At 37.2% G+C, this 11,523-nt stretch overlaps 2 protein-coding genes and 1 long non-coding RNA gene across 5 annotated transcripts; 1 reads left to right on the top strand and 2 right to left on the bottom strand.

Moving 5' to 3' along the window:
- Positions 1-5: 5 nt before the first annotated feature.
- Positions 6-1,299, bottom strand: LOC135430638 (carbonic anhydrase 2-like). Of its 2 annotated transcripts, none has more exons than XM_064685487.1 (5): positions 1,126-1,299; positions 714-1,067; positions 508-658; positions 369-448; positions 6-289 (listed from the first exon to the last, which is right to left on the bottom strand). In XM_064685487.1, the coding sequence occupies exons 1-5, from the start codon at positions 1,243-1,245 to the stop codon at positions 266-268; spliced, it is 729 nt and encodes a 242-aa protein (XP_064541557.1). In that variant the 5' UTR covers positions 1,246-1,299; the 3' UTR covers positions 6-265. The 2 variants fall into 2 exon arrangements, with proteins under 2 accessions (XP_064541557.1, XP_064541495.1); XM_064685425.1 differs by having other exon boundaries at positions 6-314; positions 1,126-1,298.
- On the top strand, positions 1,254-2,148 carry LOC135430773 (uncharacterized). 2 transcript variants are annotated; one of them, XR_010436684.1, is made up of 4 exons: positions 1,296-1,337; positions 1,399-1,443; positions 1,512-1,631; positions 1,693-2,148. It is a non-coding gene; the product is annotated as an uncharacterized LOC135430773 (long non-coding RNA). The 2 variants fall into 2 exon arrangements; XR_010436682.1 differs by having other exon boundaries at positions 1,254-1,337; positions 1,399-1,631.
- Positions 1,355-2,695, bottom strand: CAH5 (Carbonic anhydrase 5). Its single transcript, XM_064685311.1, has 5 exons — positions 2,530-2,695; positions 2,308-2,459; positions 2,150-2,240; positions 1,669-2,088; positions 1,355-1,580 (listed from the first exon to the last, which is right to left on the bottom strand). Exons 1-5 carry the CDS (start codon positions 2,618-2,620, stop codon positions 1,390-1,392), a joined length of 945 nt encoding a protein of 314 aa, XP_064541381.1. The 5' UTR covers positions 2,621-2,695; the 3' UTR covers positions 1,355-1,389.
- Between the last annotated feature and the right edge of the window lie 8,828 nt (positions 2,696-11,523).

The raw sequence follows: 11,523 nt of genomic DNA, 5'->3' as shown, positions 1-11,523 counted from the left end.
AGTAAAAATATTTTATATGTATTATTCAAAAGACGTTTCTAATGTAAGTACAATCGAATTGAAGAAAAAGTTGTGGTACCATTCCAGTTTAATGCATTAACGATGCTTTTTTAAATCGATAATTGTTGATGCAACTTGCTGCAACCACCGATGAGCATCAGAGTAGCCGTTAGTTGTATTTAAAGTATTGTGCAGTATTAGGAAGCCTTTTCACATCGATAATACACAGTCCGATTGTATATAAGTTGTAAATTACGATAATTGTTTACCAGAGGCTTTCCACGGTCGTCTGTCAACAGCCACAGGTTTCGTAACTACAATGTTGTATATTAATAGTGGAATACTTTACGAACGGCTTTTTAGCTCACATATTTTTTTGATATTTCAATATGTTTTGGGAAGACAAACCAATTGACGACCTCAGAGCAAGGTGGTGTTGTAAGCGAGCCTATAAATAAATACAATTGCGTAATTTCGTTCGATATGATACGTGAATAGTATACTGACCCTTATAGGTAAAAAACTCTCGCCTTTCTATACCAGTTAAAATATCTCTTAAGGTAAAATTACCATTGAATGTTGAAGCTTTATTAAAGTCTCTGATCATAGCCGCCTCACTACAAAGTTTATTTAAGGCCCGTGGCTGAAGTGTGGGGCTCTTAATAAAAATATTATTTTTTAAGTAAGCCAATATAATGCAATACCTAACTTACCTGTACAATTTTCAACATTACTGCCAATACCACGAAGCCATCGGAAAAGCGAATGGCGTCCTTTTGCTCTTTGTATGCACTATTCTGGTGAAGAATATGCAGTTCGCCATCATATCGCTGGGAGTTAATGGTGTGCTCAGAGCCTTTGTTTTTTAGTGAACCCCAATGAAAATGTAGCTGCACAGCTTTGTATATGCTTTTCAGCTTACATCCACAAACAGCTGGTTGGCCTCCATCATCTATAGGTGGTATTGCCATTGTCAAGGTATGTCCATTGTTGATTACTTTTAGAGGGCCGGAAAGTGTCTTGTTATAGTTAAGAAAGCTTAACTTTGGAGCCTTGGACCAAACAGCCTAATGAATATTTGTACAATTTGTAAAAGTTAACCATGAGCATCAAAATAGCATTTACTTTGTCTTTAATCAAAGAAATAGGCGATTGTTGCTTGCCACCGTTTACTTTCCAGTCCTTTCCGTGTTGATCATAATTGAAATGACTTAACTTTGCATAATTTCTCAATACATAATTCATTTGAGAATGTCTACCGATTTAGCTTAAATTGAAATTTAGTTATTATTTTAAAATTAAATGTCAAACTCAAGAGTTTTAGTTTCATATGTCAAGTATATTTTAAATAACATTCATAGGTGTTAGGTGTTTTTTATTTATATATTTTTATTGCAGATTTCTATAGTAAACTGGTCTATCATTTGTATCCTGAATTTCGCGGTATGTGTTTATTAAAGGATACCTGCGTGAGTCCTGCAAATTCCAAAGTTTCATGATCTGTCGTCTAGGTAGCTCGACAACATCCTGGAAAACAGTCCAAGTAACGGACTCGGCGCAGTCGGGCGTGGTCAATGATCCTACATATATGTATATACAGCAATGTTTACATATATACTTGATTTAATAATGTATGTAGAAATATAAAAATTGATTTCGAATACAGACCGTTATATGAGTAAAACCTGCCAGTGATAATGTTACCCAGCAACTGGCCTCCGGTTAATCGTCCATTTACCATTGTACTGGTCTGGTATTCAGTAATCAGAGGTAACTGATTAAAGATCCTAATTAGTCCAGTATGCTGCGAGGTCAGCCTTGGCACAGCCTTAAACATGACACCCAGAACAGCAAGACCATCCGCAAACATACTGGCTTCTCCCACAGTTTTGTCGGCATATCGAGTATTTTTATGAACAATGTGCATTTCGACATCGTAACGCTCATAATTGATAGTATGTTCGGATCCCTTGCTGCTGGGGGAACCCCAATGAAAGTGAACACTTTGTGCTTCAAAGCTGCCTGGCAATAAGCCACCATTGATGTATGCACGCTGCCCATTACGGGTGGGTGGCAAAACCATGTTCGCTGAAGTGAATTGTAATATGCTTAAATATTATTAAAGCAATAAAATTAAATATTCGCACACCTGTGTGTCCGTTGTTTGTCAGGACTAAAGGCGACTGCAATGGCTGATCGTAGTTGTAAAACCGTATACGAGGTATGGAGGTCACATTAGCCTGTTAAGAGATGGCACGAAAGAAATGGCTAGAAAGTCTAGAACTCTGAAGTTTATTTGTTACTTACCTTGCTATAGATTAACTCAATGGGCGATTGCAGCAGTCCCTCTTGGCATGTTCCTTTCCAATCATTGCCTTGTTGATCATAGTTATACTCTCCATTTGCCTGCTCGGCTGCTTCATCGGCTCTTAAGTCATTGATATATTCATTCGACAGCTCTACAGGTCGCAAAGAATCACAATAAATAAATAATCAATGCCAAACATGTTAAAAACAATTAAAACGTACGAATATAGGCTGGGGAACAGGTAAAATTTAGTACTGCCAGCAAAAGGAACTGGAGCCAGAGCTCAATTCCCCAACTTCTTGAAATAAACATTTTTAAATGTAACTGTACAATAACAAAATATTATTATGCTTTTAACTAGCTATGTGCGCTCTGGGTAAGGCTTGCAACAAGACTGCAACAATTCTGTGATCGGGCACAACAATTTATAGGTGCAGAACCTGCTAAGCGGCAGCATCATTATAGATAAGAACGACGTTCATGCTTCGGTTCTTCACTGTGCATTTGTTAGGCCAAGTTGCAAATTTGCATAGCATTAACAACGTGTTTTACAATTTGCATTGGGTCCTCCCCAGTGCCCAAACCAGCCAAACGCCTGATACTGGCGCGCCAAACGTATTTCTAATTAAATAGAGAGCTGTAAAATCTGGTTCAGGTTCGGTGGACTTCTAGATGGGTTTCTTTCAGAAGCCGCGGTCATTAATTGAAAATCGATTGCCTAGCTGTTCTTTAATTAAAGTATACAGAGGCATACATCAGAAACTGAAAATTAAAACATATGCATATACTTAAATTTACTATATGTTTCTGCTTGCGAAGAAATAAACATAATTGGTAAAATGTCTCTCATCTTTTACTTCCGGTATGAATTAATTTGCTACAGCTCAAATTTTTTATTGTTCAAACATTTTTCCATTAATTTTTTCCATCACTTTTTCCCCTCTTTGCAGCCCAATGGATCATTTAATTTATTATTTCCGACCAATATATCGTATTTTCGCAATCTTTGATAAACATACAAGATAAAAGGTTATATAGATATTTGATAATTAGATTAGATTTGATAGGAGGTAAAATAAAATAGTAAAATTTACAGTTTTTCACTATTATTTGATTGCTAGGACTAATTAAACAGATTGTTTTTTTTTCAATTTTGGGGGTATGGGGCGATTTATCGAAAGCCTACATATTGATGCATCGAGCTCTTATAGTTTTTCGAGTTATGCTTAAAGATTCTGAAAATGTGACGAGATACTGACAAATAAAAATAAACTCGTTTTGCGGATCTTCTTTCCGAGATCGACGAGCTCATACAGACGAACGAATCGTCCGGATCAAGAATATACATATATGTATACTGTATTGGGTCGGAAATGACACCTTTTACCTGTAACATATAATTGCTTAAGCCATTATACCCTTTATTACTCATTTTTGATGGGACAAGATACACTTACCGAAGATTATAACGGCTATTTATGTGAGTTTATAACCATTTATACGGTTAATAACCATATGCTAACAGTTAACGACCAAGGCGTTCTTTTTGATTCTAAACTCTGTTTCAATCTTCATATACCATCGTTAATGAGGCCAAATAACCCAACTTCTACGTCTCTCTTGTTCGCCCTATCCTTGAATACTGCTCTTGCATCTGGTCTCTGCAGTATAATAATAGCCAGGATCGTATTGAGTCAGCTTAGAATTAATTTCAGCTTTTTGCCTTACGAGGTTTAAATTTGGAACCCACTCTTCGGTTGCCATCATACTCCAGTAGCCATCTACTTCTTGATCTTCTGTCGTTAACCAACCGTTGGACATTCCTTGGAGTAGTCTTCCTACATAACTTTATTGATGGCGACATAGATTCTTTTTTTTTCTGTTAGGGCGTCTTCAATTCTCTGCTCCCTTCAAACCAGGAACCTACGTGCACAACATATAGCGCTATGCACAATTCTTTTCGTGTACTATGCAAAGATTACAATAGTTTTCACCATCGAACTTTCTCTCCCCCTAAGAAAATCGTTGCTTTCAGGATACATTCGGGAAATCCCTGACCATTCCCAGCTATGGGTAGGGGCATAGCTTACCGGACAGGCTATAAATTTCCCCCAGCGGGTCGGTGATTTCTCGTCACTATGTCTTTATCCTATTTACTTAACAATCTATATACTAGTATACATTTCTTTACTTTTTTAATAACTCTTTTTTCCTATTTATTATATTTTTTCTTATATTTTCTTAATGAATTTATGCTTACAAGGTGTTAATACTGGATATTTACCCCACCAATGCTATTTTCATGCGGAAAAAATTTAGTAATGAGTTTAAACAAAGAACTTGATAGGGATGGAATATCGTTAGAACAACACGCAACTACTAATTTCAAATGATATATAATTAACAAAATTAGGTACTTTAAAAGTCGTTAAGGACAGTTCACACTCTAATTAAAGCTCTGACACAACTTTAAGTTATAGCTTGGTGATAAATAAAACATGTAAGAATGCTTAGTCGGACTAAAAATGCCCTGTACCCTCAGTCAATTTAATATTTTCTCCCTCCTCTCTACCTTTTCACTGTTTTAGAAGTCTCGTATGGGTAGTGAAGAAAAAATTGATTCTTTAGCCCAATATTAATTCCAATAGCATCTATGTGGCTAACTCGATTAATCTCGGCGTCCTGATATATAAAACACTCGGGTATAACCCGGCCTTGCCCGTGGCACGTATGTTATAAAATCAATGTTTTCAAAAAGCTTTGAAAATGATTTTGAAACTGATCGGACGGGAATCAAACAAACTTAAAATTCACCAAAAAAAATTTTGAAATGCATTTTCCACCGAAGGAGTTTAGATTTTGCGAAAAGTGTGAAACACGTCTCAAATGATTTTTCTTATAGATCTTTGGAAATAAATTTGAACACAAAACGTCATCCACCAAATCTTCGACCCCCATTTGCACCAAGGAGGGATGGATTTTTCAAAAAGTGTGAAACACCCCTCAAATGAAATTGAACAAAGATCTTTGAAAATAAGTTTGACGCCGATCGGATCGTTAACAAAAAACTTTCATACAACCGTTATCCGCCAATTTACCACTCTTGCGGGTGGAATTTCCCAAATCGCTGAAATACGAATTTATAAAGTTCTTATGTAGAGCTTTGAAAATAAGTTTGAAGCAAATCGGACACAACTTAAAACGTCGCCCAAAAAATCTTTGAATCGCATTCCCCCCGAAGAAGTTTGAATTCTGCGAAAAGTGAAAAACACGTCTCAAATGAATTTTCATATGGATACTTGGAAATAAATTTGAGGGCGAAACGTCACCCACCAAATTTTTGACCCCCATTTCCACCAAGGAGGAACAGATTTTCCTAAAAGTGTGAAACACCCCTCAAATGAATTTGAACAAAGACGTTTGAAAATAAATTTGAGGCCGATCGGATGGTAAACAAAAAAGTTACATACAAACGTTTTTCGCGATTTTTCCACACTTGCGGGTAGAATTTCCCGAAACCCCGTCTTCATCGTTGATCACCAATCAGTCAGTCAGTCAGTCAGTCAGTCAGGACAAACAGTTTTATATATAGAGATTCATGGGGTCGGACATGTCTCTTTCTGCCTGTTACATACATTTGCACAAATCATACTCGTCATTACGTATTTCCAACGCAGGGTACCGATATATCAATGGAAAAATGCCTCTCGTTGAGAAATGTCGATTAAAATATATTCTTACCAAATTGGTCTAAGATATGATTATTAATATACAGTACTGTGGGCAAATAAACGTAAATACCTATATAGAGTCAATCGTCGTCGTTATCGAGATCGTAATATCTATGCGTACAAAACAATTTGCCCCGATTTGCGTCTTGGAGATCAACACACAACCCAAAATTCTAAGATACCGAAAGCTATATTTTCACTGCAATTACTTTTGGGATGGAAAGGACGTATGGAAAATCCTTCCAAAAATTGTGGAAAATTAGCTTGAAAGTCTAATGCAGATATGTTGACGAAAATGGGGTCTGAGAATGTATGGGCTAAGCTTTCGCTGCTATGTAACAGTTAAAAACAGGTATCCAAAGTAAGGCTCAGCAGTTATGTCTTGGCCCTGACTAAGTTTATCGATTCAAAAAAAACGTTGCAAACATCAATTTTCCGAAGGTTTGGTGGAACTTACCAAAATAGCGGAAAACGTATTCATTAAGTCTTGATGTAAATTTGTATACTCTGAGGGTATAAAAATCGACACAAAGACTAAATGAGTATGTTACAGGCAGAAGCAGACATTTTCATATATTCTTGGTCAGCACCAATAGCAGAAGCGATATAGTCATGTCATAGCATAGTAGATCAAGTTTATTTAAAATGTTTGATATTTACACGCTATAGAGAAGGAAGTCAAAAGTCAGCCAATTAGTTAAATTGCGTAAGTTAGCTAGAGAAAACGTTATGAACATTTTCAGATTAGCACCTGATTTATAAGGATACATTTAATACTCCAATTGGGTATTGCTAGCTAAAATAAAATGGACGGTAGGTAGGTTAAATTGGCTGTGGTCCTAAGGTGGTGGCCCTAATGAGGTCGCCACAATCACCCTCATGTATTGACAGTTGCCACCTGCTAAAGTTTATAGAGGCGTGAGCCTCCTTACTTCCATCAGGGATTTTATCTGGGTTGCTCTCAGGATTTTTTATCCCCTCGTTTATAAAAACTGTGTAGTGACAGAGTAAATGCTTCGTTACTTTCTTGCTCTAGTTTAGTGAGAAAACTTACTGCAGTTATTCGGCTGACATCCCTCTTTTTCTTCGAGGGGAGGTCAGTTGTCCTGTTGTTGTCATAGGTGGGCACTATCTGTTTGGCTCTCTTGCGTTCGGCAAGCTTTTTTTTTTTTCACATTTGACTGGGATTTTATAAAAATATTGCGTACAATTAAGCCTGACATCGATTCGTCGATTTGAAGAATGTCTTTCATATTTAACAACCAGAGAAGAAGTGACATTACTCTACCCTAAGGTGTGCCTCTACTCACAATTCAAGTGATTTGTTTGCCGCTTAGGTTGACTAATACCGTTCTACTCAAGGGCATATCCATGAGATAAGATATGTCTGAACTAGATGCTAGGAAGAATACTGCCCATTTTCTGCCTTTGACCTGATGTGCATATTTAGAATACGCTCTAGAGCTTTTAGTGTGAAGTATGGCAGGCTGATGGGTCATAGTCCTTTGCTAGGGTGTGCTCATTCTGCCTAGTCTCGGTATGCCGATAATTTTCGCGTCATTCCAAGAGACATGTATGTATATCTCTATATATAAAACTGTTTGTCCTGACTGACTGACTGACTGACTTACTGACTGATTGGTGATCAACGCACAGCCCAAACCGTAAGAGCTAGGAAGCTGAAATTTTCACTGTAGTTACCTTATGTAATGTAGGTGCACGTTAAGACGGGGTTTCGGGAAATTCCACCCGCAAGTGTGGAAAAATCGCGAAAAACGTTTGTATGTAACTTTTTTGTTTACCATCCGATCGGCCTCAAACTTATTTTCAAAGGTCTTTGTTCAAATTCATTTGAGGGGTGTTTCGCACTTTTTGGAAAATGCATCCCTCCTTGGTGGAAATGGGGGTCAAAAATTTGGTGGGTGACGTTTCGCCCTCAAATTTATTTCCAAGTATCTATATGAAAATTCATTTGAGACGTGTTTTTCACTTTTCGCAGAATTCAAACTTCTTCGGGGAGAATGCGATTCAAAGATTTTTTGGGCGAAGTTTTAAGTTGTGTCCGATTTGCTTCAAACTTATTTTCAAAGCTCTACATAAGAACTTAATAAATACGTATTTCAGCGATTTGGGAAATTCCACCCGCAAGAGTGGTAAATTGGCGGAAAACGGTTGTATGAAAGTTTTTTGTTAACGATCCGATCGGCCTCAAACTTATTTTCAAAGATCTTTGTTCAAATTCATTTGAGGGGTGTTTCACACTTTTCGAAAAATCCGTTCCTCCTTGGTGGAAATGGAGGTCAAAGACTTGGTGGGTGACGTTTCGCTCTCAAATTCGTTTCCAAAGGTCTATAAGAAAAATCATTTGAGACGTGTTTCACACTTTTCGCAGAATCAAAACTTTTTCGGGTGGAATGCGACTCAAAGATATTTTGTGCGAAGTTTATAGTTGTGTCCGATTTGCTTTAAGCTTATTTTCAAAGCTCTCCATAAGAACTTAATGAATACGTATTTCAGCGATTTGGGAAATTCCACCCGCAGGAGTGGTAAATTGGCGGAAAACGGTTGTATGAAAGTTTTTTGTTTACCATCCGATCGGCCCCAAACTCATTTTCAAAGATCTATGTTCAAATTCATTTGAGGGGTGTTTCACACTTTTTGAAAAATCCATCCCTCCTTGGTGCAAATGGGGGTCGAAGATTTGGTGGATGACGTTTTGTGTTCAAATTTATTTCTAAAGATCTATAAGAAAAATCATTTGAGACATTTTTCGCAACATCTAAACTACTTCGGTGGAAAATGCATTTCAATGTTTTTTTTGGTGAATTTTAAGTTTGTTTGATTCCCGTCCAATCAGTTTAAAAATCATTTTCAAAGCTTTTTGAAAACATTGATTTTATAACATACGTGCCACGGGCAAGGCCGGGTTATACCCGCTAGTATGTGTATATGTATGTGTATATGTTATTTTTTGAATGTATCTGTAGAAGGAAGCTAGAATGTTTGTGTTGCCTGCGTGCAGTACCTAATCCGAAAAAATATATACATTAACCCCAGTGACGGTAGCCCGAAAATCGTTGGAGGTGATCAAAGCCTAAGTTGGTAAATACCTGACTAAAGTAACATCAAAGACATCTTGAAGATGCTCTGGTGATCTCGAACAAGTCCGACAACATTAAAACTAACAATAATCTCTATGTTTAGGCTGAAACCGCAAAATACAAAAGTTACCCTTTATTTTTCCGGCTCCACTACGAGTAACTAAATGTATCGATAAACAAACTTCAGCTGAACCACCGACCATGATCCCCATCTCGAATCGAAGTAGCCCCAGGCCATTGAAAAAGCTGAGAACACGAACTTTGAAGATGGACTGGATAGGCTCCTGTGCAAAGTAATATCAAAACTCTCTATTTTAACTTGTGACCTATGACCTGTCGACAAATAACGTCAAATCAGCTCCCAATCTATTCTTTAAACGAGAAAGAAGTGCTATCTTCGGCACACCGAAGATTTAATACCCTTGCAGACCCAACCTTTTCAAAATGCTCATAGTGCTTTGCCCGTATCTAAGAAGCACAGGGAAAATAGTTAATGCCGAGTATGGTTAAGATATCTTGAAAAACAAAACAGGTTTCCATACAACAACTTAATTTTCGACCGATCGTTCCTATGGCAGCTATATGATATAGTTGCCCGATGTGAATAAGATTTTGCATAAGTGGAGGGAGCATAGTAAAACTAATAAATGCCGAGTTTGGTCAAGATATCTTGAAAAACAAAAAAATTCCATACAACAGCATAATTTTCGACTGATCGTTCCTATGGCAGCTATATGATATAGTTGTCCGATCTTAATAGAATTTTGCATATATATGGGGACCGTAGTAAAACTAATAAATACCGAGTTTGGTCAAGATATCTTGAAAAACATAAAAATGTTCCATACAAAAACTTAATTTTCGACCGATCGTTCCTATGGCAGCTATATGATATAGTTGCCCGATCTTAATAGGATTTTGCATATATATGGGGAGCGTAGTAAAACTAATAAATACAAAGTTTAGTCAAGATAACTTTATAAACAAAAATGTTTTTCATACAAGAACCTACTTTTCGACCGATCGTTCCTATGGCAGCTATATGATATAGTGGTCCGATCCAGCTGGTTTTGACATATGAGCTGCGTGCAACAGAAAGAGGGAATTCTGCAAAGTTTCATAAAGATAGCCTTAAAACTGAGAGACTAGTTCGCATAGAAACAGACAGACGGACAGACGGACAGACGGACATGGCTATATCAACTCGCCTGTTGATACTGATCAAGAATATATATACTTTATGGGGTCGGAGATGTCTCCTTCTATGCGTTACACATTTCACGACAAAATTATAATACCCTCTGCAAGGGTATAAAAAGGCGATAGCAAGTAGTGCATTTCGAATCCAATTGAGAGAACTTTTTTAAAACTAATTTTATTACTGCTAAAGTAAACGAGCTTCGAGCACGGGCTGCATTTAAAGTTGGTAGAAGAGGGTTTAGGGTATCCCCTAGTGGGGTACTTCCGACTAAGCCCTCATACTTGTTTATTCTTTATGAGGGTTTGATACGCTTACCATATGATATAAACTTAACAAGTAAGAGGTTCTAGTCGGGAGCTCCCAACTAGGGGATACCCTGAACCCTCTTCTTCCAACAGGCGATAGGTATAAAATGAAAGATACTTGATATATATATACTAATAGCGGGTATAACCCGGCCTTTCCCGTGGCACGTATGTTATAAAATCAATGTTTTCAAAAAGCTTTGAAAATGATTTTGGAACTGATCGGACGGGAATCAAACAAACTTAAAATTCACCAAAAAAATCTTTGAAATGCATTTTCCACCGAAGGAGTTTAGATTTTGCGAAAAATGTGAAACACGTCTCACATGATTTTTCTTATAGATCTTTGGAAATAAATTTGAACACAAAACGTCATCCACCAAATCTTCGACCCCCATTTGCACCAAGGAGGGATGGATTTTTCAAAAAGTGTGAAACACCCCTCAAATGAATTTGAACATAGATCTTTGAAAATAAGTTTGGGGCCGATCGGATCGTAAACAAAAAACTTTCATACAACCGTGTTCCGCCAATTTACCACTCCTGCGGGTGGAATTTCCCAAATCGCTGAAATACGTATTCATTAAGTTCTTATGGAGAGCTTTGCAAATAAGCTTAAAGCAAATCGGACACAACTATAAACTTCGCACAAAATATCTTTGAGTCGCATTCCACCCGAAAAAGTTTGAATTCTGCGAAAAGTGTGAAACACGTCTCAAATGATTTTTCTTATAGATCTTTGAAAACGAATTTGAGCGCGAAACGTCACCCACCAAATCTTTGACCTCCATTTCCACCAAGGAGGAACGGATTTTTCGAAAAGTGTGAAACACCCCTCAAATGAATTTGAACAATGATCTTTGAATATAAGTTTGAG

This window comes from Drosophila montana, unplaced genomic scaffold (genome assembly GCF_035044405.1).
Source record: "Drosophila montana isolate Dmon_TW-CO22-7 unplaced genomic scaffold, ASM3504440v1 contig_1083_1, whole genome shotgun sequence".
Lineage (NCBI taxonomy): Eukaryota > Metazoa > Arthropoda > Insecta > Diptera > Drosophilidae > Drosophila > Drosophila montana.
Note: the sequence above shows the minus strand (reverse complement) of the source record. Positions and strands in the feature narration are given on the sequence as shown.

Coding starts and splice junctions, on each gene's coding strand:
- CAH5 (XM_064685311.1), bottom strand. CDS start 2,620: ATGTTTATTTCAAGAAGTTGGGGAATTGAGCTCTGGCTCCAGTTCCTT. Junction 2,460..2,529: donor CTGTTCCCCAGCCTATATTC/GTACGTTTTAAT, acceptor TGCGACCTGTAG/AGCTGTCGAATGAATATATC. Junction 2,089..2,149: donor GACAAACAACGGACACACAG/GTGTGCGAATAT, acceptor AATTCACTTCAG/CGAACATGGTTTTGCCACCC.
- LOC135430638 (XM_064685425.1), bottom strand. CDS start 1,245: ATGAATTATGTATTGAGAAATTATGCAAAGTTAAGTCATTTCAATTAT. Junction 1,068..1,125: donor TTTCTTTGATTAAAGACAAA/GTAAATGCTATT, acceptor AATATTCATTAG/GCTGTTTGGTCCAAGGCTCC. Junction 449..507: donor AGAGTTTTTTACCTATAAGG/GTCAGTATACTA, acceptor ATTTATTTATAG/GCTCGCTTACAACACCACCT.